The sequence below is a fragment of the Malus sylvestris genome, chromosome 7 (genome assembly GCF_916048215.2).
Source record: "Malus sylvestris chromosome 7, drMalSylv7.2, whole genome shotgun sequence".
Taxonomy (NCBI): domain Eukaryota; kingdom Viridiplantae; phylum Streptophyta; class Magnoliopsida; order Rosales; family Rosaceae; genus Malus; species Malus sylvestris.
Genome location: NC_062266.1, coordinates 33405011 through 33424241, shown reverse-complemented (window position 1 = coordinate 33424241; position 19231 = coordinate 33405011). Strand labels below are relative to the sequence as shown.

Here is a 19231-nt window from a genome sequence, read left to right as displayed (position 1 = left end):
TTAGTCATTCATATGTGTCGAACAAATCAATAATTCTGATACCGAGTAACTACATTATGATGATCCATTCATGAATTCTCTTGATTAAGAGTAATTTAAGATCTAGAATGTTAATAGGGTCAACTAATTCAGAAGGGAAGAGATTAAATACTTGGATCATAAAAGACAAACATATATGTATGCAAATGAATTGGGGAATGGGCAGACATGTATTTATGCCAAAGACAAGTTGACAACTGCATTGGAAGGAACACTGAGATCAGTATTCGGCATCTCCAATGACCTCTATTTGGTTTTCACTCCAGCTCACCCGGCCTTCACATTACCAGTCAACTTTTGCATTCACAATTTGTACAAATTCTATAATCGAAATTATTCATTATCTTTATGATTTGTAGAATAAATGCTTCATATTTATAATATTTGTAAAATGAAATAACGTTGTGTTTTCATTAAAATTAAGATGAATGTATCTTTATATATAAAAGGGCAACCTCAAATCAACAAGGTTGCTCACTTTGCGTGAGTCGGGGGAAGGGGAGGGGGGGGAGGGAATGTCTATCGTACGCGGCTTTACCCTTACTTTGCAAAAATGTTGTTTCCACGACTCGAATCTCACAAAAGAGAACCGTTCCGTTACGCCAAGGCTCAAACCCATGAATTTTTATATATAAGTAGCAAATATTGTCTTTTTTTTTCTGTTCAATTTACACGTGAATTCACTGAAGATTTGACTAAGTTTATGTTTTTCATCGGACAAAATTTGTAAATATTTTCATTTCCCAAAAAGTTAAAAAATCAGATAAAAGTTCGTGTTAAAAAATTGCAAGCTATATAAAGATATCAAGCAAACCTCTTTTCTATAGCAGAAATATGGTTTCCACTTCAAGTCCAGCAGAGGTGAAAGAACAAGAAACCAGTCCTTCTGGTGAAGGAATGAGGACCGTTCGATCAATCATGAGGCTGCTTCTGATGGTGGTGTTTGTTGGGTACTTGATGATCTGGATCATCATGCCAACCAACACTTACTATCTGAAATGGTTCCCTCATATTCATAAAAAAACCGATTCCACGTATTTTGGCCAAGAAGGTTAGTTTGGTTTCATAAAAAAACCACAACTTCTCTCAAATTCAAAATCCCGTATATTAGAATAGTTTAGAATATCGTATAGTTTAAAAAAGAAACATTTAGTCTTACTGCATTTTTCTGTTTGATGTTTTTGCAGGTGCAGACATACTTATTTACACATTCCCCATCCTATTTACAGCAACCATGGGCTGCTTATTGCTCCACACGGGAAACAAAAATGTTGACATTAACAACCAAAGGTATACCCTCTTTCTCGAGCGAAACTTACTTACACCTGGGATGCCGCAGCTGTATGTAACGTTTTTCTTATATTTTCACTTTGATTAGCAGGGCGAAAAAATCATACCGGGCATCGTGGAATCGGCCTGCGCTGGTGAAAGGTCCTTTAGGAATTGTTTCTTTGATAGAGCTTTCTTTCCTGGTGATGTTCATTGCCTTACTTGTCTGGTCTATCTCTTCTTACTTACACGACATGTTTGCATATGCCACCCTGGAGGCTGCAGCCAAGAAAGAGCATGTGTAAGAAACTCTATTTGTTCAAAATTACATTTATATTTTTAGTATTAAGCCGAAATTCCCCTGAACTTGTACCTCACTTTCAATTTATCTCCGGAATTAGCCAATTTTCCCCTAACCGTTATGTTTATCCACATTTAATCTAAATTCGAGTCCTAATTTTTTGGCAGGTGGGAAAATAAGTTGGGAAGTGTAGCACTAACACTAGGGATAGTTGGGAACATTGGCCTAGCCTTTCTCTTCTTCCCTGTGAGCAGAGGCTCTTCCATTCTGCAGATCATTGGCCTCACATCAGAGGCAAGCATCAAGTACCATATCTGGCTAGGGCATCTTGTCATGACGCTCTTCACGGCTCATGGTTTATGTTACGTAGTCTATTGGGGGAGCACTAACCAAATTTCAGAGGTAATTTTTAACTTCCGAAACTTCAAAACGCAATTTAGAAATGAGCCTTTCTCACTATAAAGCAAATTTTTTCGTGCCGGTGTAGATGTTGAAATGGAACAAGGTAGGTGTTTCGAATGTGGCAGGAGAAGTTGCTCTGCTTGCAGGACTAGCCATGTGGGCTATGAGCATCCCTCGCATCAGGCGCAAGATCTTCGAGCTCTTCTTATACACTCACCATCTCTACATTGTCTTCCTTGTCTTCTTTGTGTTTCACGTGGGGTTCTCCTATGCGTGCATCATGCTCCCGGGCTTTTACCTCTTCCTGATTGATAGGTTCTTACGTTTCTTGCAATCTCAGCGTAGAATTCGCCTGGTTTCAGCCCGTGTTCTTCCCTGTGAGGTGGTTGAGTTGAACTTCTCCAAGAGTCCAGGTGAGCAAACAAAGACGATACAATCCTAGGCACCAAACGAGAGCTAAATGAATACTACATCGAGCTTTCCCATTAATTGTTTTTATTGAACTTGATCATAGGACTGAATTATTCTCCAACAAGCATGGTGTTTGTAAATGTGCCTGGTATTTCAAAGCTGCAATGGCATCCTTTTAGTGTTACTTCTAGCAGCAAATTCGATCATGACAAGCTGAGTGTTGTCATCAAAAGCGAAGGAAATTGGTCTCAGAAGTTGTATCAGGAACTGTCATCCTCTCAGCCCGCAGACCACCTAGAAGTCTCGGTGGAAGGACCGTATGGACCTGCCCCAAGCAACATGCTAAGGTGTTCACATTGTAAACCCCTTTCCCAATTTTTCATATGCCAAATGTGTGTGCTAACTCTAACGTGGTGAAAATGCCGGTGCAGGCACGACACGATAGTGATGGTGAGCGGAGGAAGCGGTATTACTCCGCTAATCTCCGTCATCCGTGAGCTCCTCTTCGAAGCCAATAACTTAGGCGGCAAGGCTCCAAAAATTCTACTCATATCTGTTTTCAGGAAAACACTAGACCTCACTATGTTGGACCTAATCCTTCCCGTTTCGGGCACAAACCTCGACATTTCTCGCTTGCAATTGCAAATCGAAGCTTATGTGACAAGAGAGAAACAACCCATGTCAGAATCCTACAAACCCCTCCAAACAATTTGGTTCAAGCCGAACCCTTCAGACGCGCCAGTTTCTGCAATTCTAGGCCAAAACAGCTGGCTCTGGCTTGGATTGATCATATCGTCGTCTTTCGTCATCTTTCTTGTGCTGATGGGCATCCTCACAAGATATTACATCTATCCAATTGACCACAACTCCAGCATGATATATTCTGACTCAGCTAGATCTGCCTTAAACATGTTATTTTTATGCGTATCTATAGCCACAACTGCTACAGCAGTTTTCTTATGGAACAAGAAACAGACCCTCAAGGAGATGGGGCAGATTCAAGTCCTGGACACACCAACACCGACAACTGCTTCGCCGAGCGGGCGCTTTGCCGTTGCTGAGCAAGAACTCGAAAGCCTTCCCCACCGGTCTTTCGTCAAGTCCACAACCGTGCACTATGACAGAAGACCCGATCTCAAGAGTGAGTAATATATATTTTTTTTTCTTTCAAATGATGATTGGAGTTAGGAGAAAGATTAGGGTTTTAACATTTGGTAATTTTTGTAGGGATACTATCTGAGCGTGAAGGTTCGAGCATTGGGGTTCTTGTTAGTGGCCCAAGAAAGATGAGGCAAGAAGTGGCTGCAATTTGTTCATCTGGCTTGGCCAACAAACTTCATTACCATTCCCTGAGCTTCAGTTGGTAAACCTCAAAATACAAGAAAAGGAAAATGTTGTCATAGGTGATTGAGGACTTAACCTACACCAAGTAGGTCGCCGTGTCTTAACATTGGTTTGAGATACCATCAAAGTAATCTGGCCTGGATACTAGTTTGAGATACCGTAAGAGTAATGTTTATGCAGCCATCGTTGTGTTGAAATTGTAATTGTACTTGTATTAGGAGTTGAATTCATTCTTGGTTTAGACTTTGTCCAATTTATAAGACAATTAATCAAGTTCTCAACGCATATTAAACATCGTAACGAAGGAACAAATTACATAAACTTTTTTAAACTTCCTCTATTTTTATTATTTTTCTTCTTTATTGATACAAGCAATAGTGGAAGAGAGAATCGAACTTGAAGGTTTAGGGCCATAAACAGCTGAAGCCTCATTAATTTTTTTCATCACCTAATAAATAAAGTCGAGGAAAATGATTTTCACACGCCCATGTTATAGCTCTGCACACCCCTTTAATTTCGGTCAATTAATTCTTTATTAATTTATTCACACTTGAAACTTGCATTTACAAATGTCACAAGGAGGCAAAGGAAAATTATAATTCAAGAGAGCGCGAAGAAAAAGTGCAAAGCAAACAGCAACAAGAAGGGATCAGCATCGAAACTAAAAAGCTTTAGATTCTGCACTAATCATTAAAAAATGCCTAAAATAAAATTAAGAAACAAAATCAAGATGAACCAAAGCAACATCAGGCCCTAACCTAAAAAAAAATTTGCCTAAGCGTAATCGGAATGGTAAGAGTAGCTTCCACAGCGCCGGCAGCCGCCGGGAAGAGCACGAATATTTCGGCTTAACCATCACCGGAAAACAAAAATTCGGGAGAACTCCTATCTGCCCGAGTAACACATCGATTTGATGAAACGCCGGCAAGGGTGATGGAGGATTTCTCCTCTCGGAATTACGAATGTTGCAGGTTAAATGAGTTGAGCTGCACCAGAAGCTGGAGTTTTAATACCGAGTCAGCGTTGGAACCTTAATTTACTCTCCTCTTCGCTACTTCTCCTACGTAGGCTTCTCGAGGCCTTCTCTCGGTTGCCCTGTTGTCAGATTCATCGTAGTTGTGTGTGTTGCGAGATGCAAAACGGTCTTCATCAAAGCGGAACTGACGCACAACACCATTTGAATCAAAACGCCTCACGCGGCGAACGATCTCAAATCTTCCATCAGGTCTCCGTCTATCATCGTCGCTACCCTCGTATCTATACTCCCTACCACCACTGGGTAACTCGGAGAATTTTGCTGGACGAATCATGGATTCAGAGTAACCATCTGAATTCAATCTCTGAGATGAACGCTCTGAGTCAAACCTCTGTCCTGGCTGGAACCGCCTTCCCGCAAATCTCCTGCCCCTGAAATTGTGATCTACACCTGTATTTGAATCATCAAACCATCTGGAATTCTGTTGTGGGGAAAAACGACGCTTTGGTGAGGACACGAACCCTACTTCATACTTGCCTCCGAAATTTTGCTTCTGGAAAGGCACCCTCAGCTTCTCGATATTGGAATCAAACCTATCATCAGGAGACCTGCTCCCACGATGTCTTGAAATATCATTCAGTTCTCTCCATCCAAGAGGAGAGCGACTTCTGCATCTAGACTGGGGCTTTTTGTAGGGTCTACTATAATATATGGGTCCTCTGCCAGGGGGTGAAGTGCTTTGTTCTCTCCTGGCCGTTCGTCGTGGCACATTATAAGAGCATTCGTTGGGATCATCGGGTATGGATCTGTGGTAGTCCTCCCTGATGCCTCTGTTAACCCCTTGTGGATATCGTCTAAACCTCCGCCTATCAGGACTTGTATCTCTCATAGGTATCATTCCCCTGTGTATGTTGTGTGCATCATTTCTTTCAGATGGCGATCTTCTCCTAAACGAACCCTGATACGGACGATTTGATGAAAAAGTTATAGCTTGCCTGCGGACACGGTTGTGAACTCCTGGTGCTTCTGAAAATGTTTCGTCTGATTCCATCTCATATCCATGGTTCTCAACAACACTTCTTGGCCTACAGCGTCCAGAGCCAAAGGAACCATGATAAGTGGGTGATTCGCGTCGCTTGGAATCCCAATAACTCCCTGAAGAATAAACCACACCTCTGAAGCTTTTACCCTGCATATGTGAGTCATACTTTTCCCTTCCCATGGTCTGATCAGAACCAGCTTCCTCAGAGCGAATAGAATCAAAGTTGCCCAACCTGAAGCAAACGAATAATTAGTAACCAAGATAGAAAAACCAAAGTTGCATTAAAGATTACAAGAATCAATAGAGTTTACCTCCTCCTCCTTGCACATTCAGTACCCATCTTATTTGAGGAGTCAGATGCCATTGATCCAACCACGTTGGCAGGAGAATGTTTGGCATCATAGCCATCGAAGCCATTAACAGCATGTCTCCTTACTGTGCAGCCCTCAATTGCTTCCGCAGTTCTGTTTGAAGAAGCTTCAGAATCACAAGGTAGTTGATCAGATCCTGAAGTTTTTGTCTTCGAACCAACGGAACATTGTCTCAAAGCATGTTCATTTTTGTCACACATGTTATCAGATCCTGGACTCACTCCTCTCACAAGCTTAATGTTCCTGTCAATTTTCCTTGACTCCCCAAATAATTCTGTTTCTCTGCATTCAGGTCCCATTCCAACTTTCCCTGATATAGAGTCATCAGCAGCTTCACCGTCACATGTATCAGAACCATAGTCAACACATTCAGCTTCTACGTCATCAATTTCATTCTCCTCCCAATATGGTACATCCGACTCCCTCAGCTCCCCATCTTCATACTGGGAGTCGTAACCAGCTTCAGGTTCCAGAGTGTTTCCCTTGCCAACCATGTGATCCTTATCATCTTGACAAGTATTCAAGTCATAACCATCACTGGAAGGATCTTTAGTTACTCTATCCAAGCTACGTGAGCTATCTTCGCCATAGTGGCATCGCTCAAGAGAGGAGGACCCAGCAGCAGCTACTTGATTTGTCATGGGATTCCCTGCAGGTTTATGCATTACTTCCTCAGAACCATCATTTGGCAGAGAATTGACAGTATGAGTGTCAGAGGCAGCTTCAACAGGCTCCTTTGCAATTATAGTCACCAGCGACCGGCCTTCTCCAACAGAAGCACCTGATGCAGATTTTTCATCAGAATCAAGGCGAACGGGTGCGAGCGAGTGACAGCTTTCTACTCCCATCATCTCTTCCAGAGATTCTGGATCATCATGGACGCTAGATGTTGCACCAGAGCCCTTGCCATCTTCATCTAGAACAGTGCTTTCAATCTCACAAGATGCCCCTTCTGGCACACAAGCTAAAGCAGGGTTTTCAACCTTAACACTTCCTGAACAGACAGTTTCACTTGGTAGTTCACCAGCCACATGCTCAACAGAAAAGCTGGAAATTGGGGTTTTATCGGTCTCCTCAGACACAAGGCCTGTGACTGCGATGTTTTCAAGTCCAGCACAAGGGGAACCATCAATGCATGCATCTACACACGCATCCTGAGAGGAAGCTTTAGCACTGCTACCAGAATCGTTTGAAGATCCCAAAGCATTATCAGGAGAAACACATTTACCACAACTCAAGTCAACTTCAGGGCACGCTTTCAATCCCTGTTCCTCATTGTCAGACAGAGGTTTCACGGTGCTTGCAATGTCATTCTTTGCATCTTCCTCCTTAGGTATCTCATTAGCTTCTGAAACTTGGACGTTTGCACCCTGCTTATTATCCATGGAGATATCATCTGCAGCAGTTGTTTTAGGATCAGCAATCGCCAAATCACAAGGTTCCTCCCAAGCATCCATACTAACATTTAGGTCCCAGTGGAACTTGACATCTTTTGAGGAACTCAATCTTGCTTCTGCTTCGTCGTGTGCTTTGTCAGTATTAATTCTGAACCCATCAGCTTCAAAGGAAGCGCTCCCGATTTTATCTTCTCGTCGAACATCTTTAGGGGATGAATGTACTGTTTCCAATGATGCAATACTTTCTTCCAAGATTGCAGAGACTGATGCATCTCTTGCTTCTGAAAATTCTGAAGCAGTTCTCATGACTGTTAAAGAAGTTGACACAATGGTTGTTTGCTCCAAGGGCCATGCAGAAGTTGATGCATCTTTTTCATCCAGAGGTGAATCTTCACCTAGTGGATTCTTCACAACATGATTGATATCATCATTTATGATGTTGTTGCAGGCAGCATCTGCCAATATCTCAATACCTGAAAAGTCATCCACGTCACCAGGCTTTTGATTTGTCATCTCGTTCAAATTCTCATTAGCACCGCTACTGGCACTATGACAGACCCTAGTCAGGGTAGAAGTATCACTCCTTGTGGGATGCTTTTTGCCAACTGATTTTGGACAAGACTTGTGACCTGAAGAACGACGACCATCCAATAGTGGTTTGTTGCCTTCAAGGTGTGGAGGGGGTGACGGAGACCGGACCATAAGTCTCCTTTTCTTAATCGGTACATGCTCAATTTTGTCACCAAATCGTCTCCCAAGTACAGCCACACCAAGCTGAAAAACAGTAAATTATATCAGCGACATGAAAAAAACTTATCGGAAAAGCACTCTCATTAGATATATTGGTACAAACGAACAACAAAGGAAAACTTGTGAAGCATTAACCTTCTCTGAATCAGAAACTGATGTTTCTGATGCACTTCTAGCACTTTTTTCTGCTAGCTCTGCACCCATTTTTTTGCTTTTATCAACAGGTTTCCGTGACCGCCTTGATGCACTCCGATAACCCTTTGAAACCTTCCAGTTCAGGTAAGGACTAATAGATTTTGTAAGTTCTACACGTACTGTATTCATCATGCCTTGGCAGAGAGATTTACTCCCATCAACTGTTTGTCTGTCACCACAAGTTCTGCAAGATGCAGTCCTTACTTTCTTTCCACTTTGCACCAGAGAGGTGGGTACACCCCCAGTGCAAGCACACAAATGAGTCTGCAAACCAGAAAGAAATAAATATAACTACTCGGTCTAAAATTGCAAAAAAAGCTTCGAAATACATGGTAAGAAAGTGCAGGATGAAATAATTGAGACAGGTCAATAAATTGCCGTGCCAATCAAAATCAAGAATTAAATTAGATTATGAGAAAATAAATACAAACTAAACTGTAGAAACTCTCAAGTAAAAACCATCACAAATCCTAGATGCTTACAATGATTGGGTTTCTGATGAGAACTCTCTGATAACTTTTATGAGAACCCTCCAAAGGAAATATGTCTCTGGAGTTTTCCACCCAACGCACCTGAAATCAGCGAAGACGAAGATCAGCACAGAAATTAGACCATAAAAAGGAAACAACAGTAAACATTGAAACAAAAGCTGATAAATAAATGAAGACTCAAAATCTATAACAATGTTATTGAGCCGAAAAGCTGATAACTAGACTGCCAGCACAGCCTCCACAGGCCATTACCTTGAGGCAGATCATGTTAACCAGTTTTGTAGGACTGCAAAAAATCCCTTGGTTCAGGATGTCGAATTGAACATTAGCAAGACCCTAATACTCGAAATCGGGCTTCTTTTTGCAACCATATAGTATTAGGACAACAAATATACTTCTTCTAACATAATTCATTCAATCTAGTAGACTGGGTTTATGTGCCCAAAATAGAGACTAATCACAAAGGTTTTTATTTCTAACAAGAAATTCAAATTGTCTTGCTCATTATCACCAGCAACAAGAGCAGGCAGTCTCCGTGCCTCGAAAGAACTAAGACTTAGGACAGACCCACAAAACTTTTGCCTAGTAGATTCAAAATTCTTCCATATTTTGTGAAGGGTTCTTCGATCCATACCGATGGGCACATACAAGATGAATCAGTAATGGAATGGAGTTCAAGGACATGGGGATTCTGCTACAAAGCAGATCACCCATGACCCATCACAGATCCAGCCATATCAAACTAAAAATTCTACTTTTGTTCAGAGTCGCTATCATCAATTTTATCACCACAGCAAAGGCATGGCTCCTGGGGAAAAACCCAACTAGTTTATTCCTCAACCGCCGACAGCGACACCCTTCAATCCAAATACCATGATTTGGCAGCAGCAGCCGATCGAAATCGACATCAGAAGACTCGTAGATCTCGGCCGTATGCCTCTACCTATGGTTATACAATCCTAGAGCCCATTAGGATTAAGCTCCATGAAATCCAGTCCAGTCCCGCAGGGCAACTTGAAGAAAAATCTGTAGTCCTTCAAGATCTGTAATCGGACTAGCTCCTTTTCAAAGACAGTGGCTACAGAGCCCAATAACTCGGCGATTTTCACAAATCCGGCGCCGATTAGAAGCCTCCTCATCATTTCGCTTCGCAGAAGTTTCTTGAAGATGATGATTGATGATGATAAAGATAAAATTAACCACAAAAAAATGGCGAAACGCAAATTATCAAAAGCTTTTAGGGTTTTCAATACCTGTTTCTTCCAAACTCTCAACAAATCCGCCGCCGCCTCCGCCGCGGTGGTCTCAAAACGAATCGAATCGATCAACAACGAAGAGATTCCCGCCCCTCACAAGATCAAAATCCTTCATAATATCACCCAAGGAAAGCGATTGAAAAAACGGTTTTCGAATCAGATTTCTTCTCCTTCCTCTAGATTTCAATCAGAGAAGATGAGTTTCAGTCCCGATCTTGATCGTTAAATATGGGCCGTCGACTACCGGTCCCTTGGAGAACAATCGCTGCACCTTGCCGCCGCCGATTAAATCCACCCTTTTGTTCGATCCTTCGCCCTACTTCTTCTTTCTTGTTTGGATGAGAGAGCACAGATAAGAGCACTCAGACCACGTATTTATGGTGGTCCTTATGCCGAGACTGCCCTCCGTCTTATTTTTTGTTTCCCAAAATACCCTTTAATTTCCCTAGGTGCGTTTGGTACGTGGGACGGGACGGAAGGCGTTCCGTCCCGCGTTTGGTGCGCCAAAAATGGGTGGAACGGGCTGTTCCACGGGACAGATTTTGGATGTTTTTGCGTCCCACCTCCTCCCCCTGGAACGGGTTTGTTCCACGTTTGTGGAACACAATCTTTTACCATTTTAAGACAAATATACCCCATGTCTTTTTCAAAAATTACACCTTCGTTCCGTCCCGTTCCGTCCCGTCCCGTCCCGTCCCGTCCCGTTCCGTCCCGTCTGCGTACCAAACGCACCCTAAATTCCAAAAGAAAATAGGAATAAAGAAAAATTTAAACACGAATCTCGAAGTCAATAGTCAAAGAGTGAGCCAATTTCTTTAGGACTTGAAGGGCAATTTTGACTTTTGGATATCTGTGAATTTTGATTTGCGAAGGAGAGTACGAAAAATTAATGTTTGTTTTTGGACCTCATCAATTTTCTAAACTTGTATTTCACATGACACATTTTTAGTTCGATTCATGATGCTAGTGCTGAAATTATGAGTCTTTCACCTTTGAAAAGATGGATTGTCGCGGCGAAGCCACAAACTGGACTTTTTAAGTAGAAAAATTATTGATACTTTATACCTAATGGCATTTTGTACATATAAACAAGTTGTTATTTTTTTATTATATATGTACAAATTTTTTTGTGTAATGCGTCAAACAGTGTCATTTTCGACAATTTATTTATACTCAACTTTTTATTGATTACTCGAATAAGTTATGAATCCTAATATCGAGAAGAGAGGAAAGTATGGATTTTTTACTACAATTTTTGTGATAAACCTAACCTTTCATGTGTTTAAGAATTAATTGAGAGCATATTTGTTAAAAATTAGGAAATCACATGGCAAAAATATTTAACTTAATTGACATGACAATTGAGATGTTTCAATTACAATTAAACTAATAATATCACCGATTCCCCCATCCATATTGGAAGCCCTACATTATTTAAGAAATTTAAAATAAAAAAAAAAGGTTTGTCACATCATTTAAGTTTTTGTATCATGAAATCTCCTTTATAAAAAAGGTTAGGTATCAGATGCGCTTAATTGTGTACTGCCTCTTGCTACATGCGTTGATTTGCTTTTTTTAAGTATATAAGATTATATTTTTATTTAATTTTGATATTTTTATCTTTTATTAAAATATGTATTTTCAAAAAATAATGAACTTACTAACTTCCTACATTTTTTTTAAGTTTTAATGGAAGAAAGCAATTTTTTCCAAAAAAAAAAAAAAAAAAAAAAAGGAGAAAGCAATTTGGTCATTATAAAAGTTTCACCATCTCTATCTTCTCTTTTTATAACTAGCATTTGCTGTGTGTATGAACATATTTTTTTTAGAAAATGAGAAGGAGAGAGGGAGAGAGAGAAAACGAGGGGGGAGTGGGAGATTTTTTTTTTTTTAATATTGAAGATATTTTAACATCACATGTAAGTGAGGCTTTAATAAAAAACAATAAAATTTGGACCTGTGAAATAACATTATTGCCCATCGTTTTTTTTGTGTGAGAAGACATGAGCACATTTATCAATGTTTAAATAATAATTTAATCATGAACTTCCACGTCACTTAATTTACAAAAAATTTGTCTACAAATTTAGTCTCCCTAACATTACTCATAGAGATATATTTATATTTGTCTCCAAAACTTGTAAGGAGCGGCAAAGTTTACTCTAAACTTTAATTTTTGTCAACTACACTTCAACTTTTATAATTGACCAATTCTTTTTAGTCGATTACCTCCTCGACTATGAATCTTCTCCATAGTCTTACTTTTTCAGCATCATGTTGCGGTTATGATGTCATTTCATTAGCCTTCTTTGTGATTTAATTCACATGATCATCTCAGTTCACATATTTCAATTCAAGACATAAATTAAATAAAAAAATTAATTTCTCATCTCAACAAATTCATTATTAGAAACTGGTCAATTATAAACATTCAAGAGGTAATCGGCTAAAGTTAAAAGTTGATAAAGAAATTGTCCGATTATAAAAATTCAAAGGATAATCGATTAAAATTAAAATTTATTAGGTAATTGACAACTAATGTGGTGAGAATTTATCGAATAGCTCTTTGTAAAAGGAAAAAGAAAATTAAAATTAAAAAGAGATAGGAAATCTCCACTATCCTCCAAAATCTCCTACGCGTTTTCAACTTTTATTCCACGGAAAGAACCCCACCCACCACAAGCGAAAGCCCAGTGGGCCCCACTCTCCCGAAAAGTCTCTTTTTCCATTATTGTCCAAGGAAACGGCCAAACAGCATCTTAGTCGTCCATCTCATCTTCCAACCGCGGACCCCACTATATGAGAGAAATTAAATCGTACCGTGACGTAATATTACAATACGCATAGTATTACACGTTGTAATTTTTTGAGGCTATCTACCTTGTCGTCCGAAGAGTTTTCTGGTTCGAACACTCACCACGTGGTTGCTCGGTCGAGACTCATCGGGTGTCATTAATAACGCGTTTACTAATCCGTAATTGAAATGAGAATAAGAAATCTGATTCCGATTACGGATTATACTTGTGTTTACTAAAATTAGAAGGAATCAAAAGTGTGTGGGGCCCACACAAAAAATGAAATCCAATTCCTTAAATTGAAGGATTTGGATTCCCAACATATATAAGGTATTTGGATTCCGGATTGCTCAAGCAATCAGAATAATAATTTTTTTTCCTTTATACCCTCACTTACTTTCATTATTTCCAAGATTATCCTTTTAACACTAGACTTATTTTTCTTTTCACCCAGCTCATTTTCTAACTTCACCCAACTCATTTATTTTCACCCAACCCATGTCCTTCTAGTTAATTAAGCATAATTCTATGCTTATTCACATTATTCACAACTCCATACATATGCCGAAGAGAAAAAACTACAACTTGAGCGAGAAAATTTAGCTATTAAAGTCAATACTTAAATTTATAAAAAAATAAACAAAATCATTTTAGTATGTCTATGAAATAAAAAAGCAATTTAATTTCTTCTTACTATTATATACTATATCAAATTTTATTAAAAAAAAGTACATAAAATATTTGTTTTGAGACAAGGGCATTTTAGTAATCATACTGATTTATATTCCGATTCTACTGAATTAGTAAACAACTTCAACATGAATCTGATTTTGATTTCACCTCATTTCAATTCCTCCTCAATCCAATTTCTCTCAATTTGATTACGGATTAGTAAACGCGCTATAAATTGCGACGGTATGGCCAGAATGCAAGATGGTCCTAAGTAGGATGTTCTTTTTGTCTTTGTTCACGAAAATAAGTTGCACTTTAGAATTTCACCGTATTGTCCAATCATATTGCAACACATATATTAGTAACAGCACATGACGGTGTCACTATCTAGCTATTCCACCAAGATGGGACTCCACAGTCAATCCAATCATATTAGTGAACCCTCGGAATCGCTTTCGGAGTAAGCAACTAGTCCTAAAGTTTTGACTTTTGCTTCAGAGCCCCTAAAGTTGTAGGCTTCTAAAGTTTGTGACCATATTTGTATTTGTCTTCTACATTGTGACCAAAAATAAAACGGAAGCTGTCAACCAGGTTTGAAAGGAACATCTGCAAGCATTATACTTTCTTTTCTTGGTGTAAACTACAAAACATTCGGCAAACAAACCGAACAGGCGTTTTACGGAGAATGGTATGCTACAGCAATTGGTGTAATATACTGTAGGGTATAAGAAGAAAGTACGACAAAACAGACCACAGGTAACATCTGTCTTGAACAATATCGGTTGGATGCTTGTGTTCCAAGCGAAACCTGAAACCTTATGACTTTGCAAAAATGGAAACTTCCTCGGCAGGGTTACGAGTCATCAAGCATCTTTTAATCCCTTGCGGTCGCTCAAAAGGAGAGCATCTGATGGTTGCCCCGGTTTCTTCTTTTACTTTTAACTCTTCCTCGTTACTGTGCAATAATTTGCAGCTGTCAATGTATTAGAATGAGAATGCAATTTTCCTCGACAATGTGTTTTATAGAATTAACAACTACGTTACTGAAATAACTCAAAAGTACACATACCTAGCCGACTAAGGACCTCTCGCCCATTTTCTCTAGAGCATGAAAGTGCATCTATCTGGAAAAGATTCTGCTTGCCTCAACAGAGATGACTGGATCTCACTCAACTTGTCCGTCGCATAAGCCAGCAAATTCAAAAGGCCCCATGGATATCCCGAAAACCTTCTCTTGCTTTCCAGGAACATCTGTTCTAGATACAACCACACTCTGGTGTTAAACATCACGAGGACCAATTTCAATCCTTAAAGGGACTCCTTATAAAACCAAACCAAGGCTTGTTATTGAGGTGACTGACAATAAGAGAACAATAACATGCAGCCGTTTTAATCTTCAAAGAATTAATTCAATAAACAGCTTCTCGAAAAAGAACCAATATGTTAGCCGTGCATGAAATGGTATAAGCACTCAAAACAAACAATAAGCACTGTGAGCATGAGAAAAGGTCAACTTTTGGTCTTATCTTTCCCCAATCTTTGGAACTCATATAAGTATTAGGTAAACATCCCCATCAAATCTGATGCAAGTCAAACAATTAGACAATGAAACGGTTAACATATGATGGCTGTTCAGTTTCTGTAATTACGAGAGCTTATAAATAATTAAGTTGCTTTCGAGTCATAGTATGCCAAAAGCAACACACCAAAGGGTACAAATTGCTTTATCTTTAAGTTTCAGGACAAACCTTCGTCTCCCAGAAATTGAATTTCCATCTTGGGGTTCTCTGCTCAGAGCCGACAAGTTTAACTTTATTCCCTGCAGCCTGCAGAGCTTCTTTGACCAATTATGCAACACTGGGGACTTCTCTACTATCATCATCCTTCTTCCAAATTGGTATAATTACCACCACCTATACGCAAGCGAGAAATTTTGTTGAAATGAAAACAAAATAAGCCATGCATGCACACATGCCTGGGCAGAGGAAACATACTAAACAAGCAGAACCAAACTGAATTCTAAGCATACCACGCTGAATGCTTTCGGATGAGAACAAATAATATTATAAACTAAACTAACAGACAAGTTTCCAGATGACCTTATACTAAATACAGCACATACTAGACACAGACGTCCACATATTTTTGCAAAATGCATAAAGATCTCCAACTTTAGAACTTTACCTGTATCGGTGCAATCTTTGGGGGAAGCATTAAACCTGTATCATCTCCATGAGTCATTATAATCCCGCCAACAAAAGGGGTACTCACAGCCCTTGAAGTTTGCCACACATGTTGCCTCTGTCCACTTCCATCAGTAAACTGCATGCATAGATTTTGGTCAAATTCTGTTCTAGCGCCTATAAAATGAGGCTTTGATTATCATATCATAACTAACAAATAACCACATTATCATATCATAATCAAAGTACCTGTGTTTCAAAGGCACGAGAAAAATTCTCCCTCTATCGTATAGGTCCTAACTGAAGAAAGTTGGGGTTCCACCATAAAACCAATTGGCAATATGAGAAGTAGCCCAACCTCTTATAAACCCATGCAAGATCCCTCCTCCCATCAATGTGGGACTTATTCTCAACACTAACAGCACCAGCAAATGTTTCTACTTTTGACTTTCCACCTGCAATGACAGGTACTTCAGCTTGCTCATAAGCAAATTTCAAATACACATCAATCATCTGTATAGCCTGCAGCGGCAGGAGCAGTATGTCCCTCCAGCCATAGAGACTCAAGAGTCCTCACGAAAGGTTTCATTGACATCTCCCATCTTGTGACATTTGGCCACTGAAGTAAATTAGACATCAATTCATAAAGACCAAAGCTTACGTAAAATGAAAAACTCCTCCACTGAAAATCAAAGTACTTCAATTACGAGACCAAGCAAGTGTGGTACCTGGTTAACCATACAGGGAAGATCACGGTAACTATGAATCCACTGGGTGAACTGAACATGTGATTGACCATGGTTTCGCTCGTGGGTCGAACCTGCCAGAGCCTCAAGAAGTGCAACAATCAAAGATAACACCTTCTGTAATATTCACTCAATAACTTATACAATCAAATACAACACAATTTACTGACGGAAATGCATACGACAAGTTTCTCTTCGAGCTCCTTCCCTCTTCCTATTGTCACAAGTGCTAATTTGGGACTAAAACCCTCAACATGGCTGGCTTCTTTCTCTATAAAAAGAGTAGGGTATAAACTGCAGCATTCCAAATTTATCAAACAACTAAGAATTTCAAATTTTAAGCATTACATTACGCATCAAAAGCTCGAAAATCATATGAACATGTTACTGTGATCAGTCTCCTTGAATTTCACATTCAGATAATCCTACAAAAACTAAATAAATTCAAAATTTCAAACCACTGAATGTGAAATGAATGCAATCAAATGGATAGAGATAGCGGCAGCTGGAGTACCAGAATGGCTTCCCAAATGGCGTAACCGTAGGGACGGATGACCATGGTTCCACGAACGGGAACGTAGTCGTCGAGCTCCGCCTGTTCAATGACATCCAGGTACCAAGCATTGAAGTCTTGTGATCGAGGAGTGACACCTCGGTCCTGGACTCGGTTGCTCTTCTGATTATCGACTCGGTCCTTCTCGTCGGTAACCGACGTTGTTCTCTGAGCTGATATGCCGGTGGTGGATTCCGGAAACCAGAGATGGTGGCGGTGCACCACCGGATAACGGCGGGAGATGGAGGATGAGAAGATCGAGCTCGGTAAAAATAGGCAGACGTGGACTGGGCCGGTCGTGGCAGCCCAATTACAAATAGGTTCCCTGGCCCTGCCTTTGGGCCGATGTTCTTGGGCCAAGGAATTGTGTTTTATAGAGGACTTCAACTTGGGATGTAGGAAATTTAAGAAACTTCACAAAAGCTTATACGGAGATGGGTTACTTGTCATTTCCCTGTTATTCACGAATTTAGAAATTTATATCTTGACCTTCTGTGAAGCTCCTCTAGTGCACATCTAAGTTACACATCTAACCGGGAGCCGTTAGATATTGTTGAGTTAAACAATCTAATAACTCTTATTCAGATGGTTAACTTAAATATGCACTTTTATTGTGCAGTAGATAAGCCTCCGACTTTCTTTAGCCTTTATTCGAATGTTAAAAGAAATGAACTGAATTAAGCTCATCTATAACATCAGTCCAACCCAATTTGGTCGATAACATCTATTGGACGGACCCTTGACCTAAAACTAGGGTGTCAATTTCAGATCGATCTTACGTACCTAGTCTACCGTTCATGACTCAGTTGGTGGCAATACATTTTTTGTCATAATTGTTCAATTTATGGACCGTTAATTAGTCTTCAAATGCTCAAACACATTAGATACGTGAGAAACTTACTTACGGAATGCTATGTAATACAGTTTGGAATTTGTATTTTTGACAAAGTTGAATTCCAATAATTGCTTGAAAGTTTTAATTATTTATTATTTTGTTTTGCCAACACAAAAGATTTTTGACTTTGGGGGAGCTTTGTGCTGGGTTCCTTTTGGCAGTGAGATGGCAGATACGGTTTTATTCAACCTCACTTTTGGGTGACACAAGTGAAGTGATAATTCAACCCATCAAATCCAACACTCCTTCCATAATTATTACTCATTTTTTTCTGGGCAGGCATATGTCTTAAATTCTTCTTTTTATTTTCTTCATTACCTCATTTAATATAATAATAATTCAATGCTTCCCTCCCATGCCTATGTCATTATTCCTCTATGAATGCTATTTATTTTCTTTTTATTTCTACTCCTACATTGAAAATCATTTGAAAAAAAATTATCAACCTTCTCGTTCTCTCTATCGGGTAGTGTTTCGTTAAAATTCCATTTATCCAATACATAAAGTCCAGATGGATCATGTTTCTTACTTAAGCATTGACATTTTAATAGCATGACAGATGTTTAAACGGTTTTTCATTGAATTGATTTTCTGTAGTGTTAGCTTTAAAAGGCGACCCATATATTGGACAATTATAGTATCAAACAACATTGAAAGATGGAAATAAAAACCAAGAAAATAAAAATAGAAAATCCAAAATAAGAAGGTTGTTGACATCCCTCGTATTACTTTTAATTTAAAATGATAATTTCACTCCCTAGCCAACTACAATAACTGTGCCCCATTGATGATGATAAGCACTCCGATTACTGTGGAGCAGCAGTAGAGCATCTAGCAAAGTAGCAAGCAAAGCATGCACTCTCCGTCCTTTACCAAATACATATCTGAAAATAGCGCAACTTATATGCGGATGGTGCTTTATTATAGTGGCGAAAAAATAATAATGTATATGCATTCTAATGCGATTTTGATCTTTACCTACTTCCCTTCTTTCTAACATTTTAACAATTTAACTCACTATTCATATCATTTGTAAAACAAAAATAAATAAAATAAAAAAAGCTCAACTTATCAACTTGTCAACTTGTCCCCTTTTCTAATTTATAAATGTGTATTTATTATCTATAGAGCAAAAATTGTACA

The 19231-nt window shown here is 39.3% G+C and overlaps 3 protein-coding genes and 1 pseudogene across 4 annotated transcripts; 1 reads left to right on the top strand and 3 right to left on the bottom strand.

Moving 5' to 3' along the window:
- The first annotated feature begins 873 nt into the window (after nucleotides 1-873).
- Nucleotides 874-3829, top strand: LOC126630309 (ferric reduction oxidase 2-like). Its single transcript, XM_050300395.1, has 8 exons — nucleotides 874-1090; nucleotides 1227-1329; nucleotides 1418-1609; nucleotides 1777-2011; nucleotides 2097-2424; nucleotides 2526-2769; nucleotides 2854-3563; nucleotides 3650-3829. Exons 1-8 carry the CDS (start codon nucleotides 874-876, stop codon nucleotides 3787-3789), a joined length of 2169 nt encoding a protein of 722 aa, XP_050156352.1. The 3' UTR covers nucleotides 3790-3829.
- A 516-nt stretch (nucleotides 3830-4345) lies between these two features.
- On the bottom strand, nucleotides 4346-10599 carry LOC126628745 (uncharacterized). Of its 2 annotated transcripts, XM_050298534.1 has the most exons (6): nucleotides 10242-10599; nucleotides 9241-10148; nucleotides 8980-9069; nucleotides 8438-8761; nucleotides 6096-8326; nucleotides 4346-6016 (listed from the first exon to the last, which is right to left on the bottom strand). In XM_050298534.1, exons 2-6 carry the CDS (start codon nucleotides 9253-9255, stop codon nucleotides 4798-4800), a joined length of 3879 nt encoding a protein of 1292 aa, XP_050154491.1. In that variant the 5' UTR covers nucleotides 9256-10148; nucleotides 10242-10599; the 3' UTR covers nucleotides 4346-4797. The 2 variants fall into 2 exon arrangements, with proteins under 2 accessions (XP_050154491.1, XP_050154492.1); XM_050298535.1 differs by lacking the exon at nucleotides 9241-10148 and having other exon boundaries at nucleotides 10242-10598.
- Nucleotides 10600-14876: 4277 nt separating this feature from the next.
- LOC126630308 (proline--tRNA ligase, chloroplastic/mitochondrial-like) lies at nucleotides 14877-16407 on the bottom strand (annotated as a pseudogene).
- Nucleotides 16408-16502: 95 nt separating this feature from the next.
- On the bottom strand, nucleotides 16503-17444 carry LOC126627919 (uncharacterized). The gene is made up of 3 exons (XM_050297484.1): nucleotides 17155-17444; nucleotides 16823-16934; nucleotides 16503-16714 (listed from the first exon to the last, which is right to left on the bottom strand). The coding sequence occupies exons 1-3, from the start codon at nucleotides 17262-17264 to the stop codon at nucleotides 16598-16600; spliced, it is 339 nt and encodes a 112-aa protein (XP_050153441.1). The 5' UTR covers nucleotides 17265-17444; the 3' UTR covers nucleotides 16503-16597.
- Nucleotides 17445-19231: the final 1787 nt, after the last annotated feature.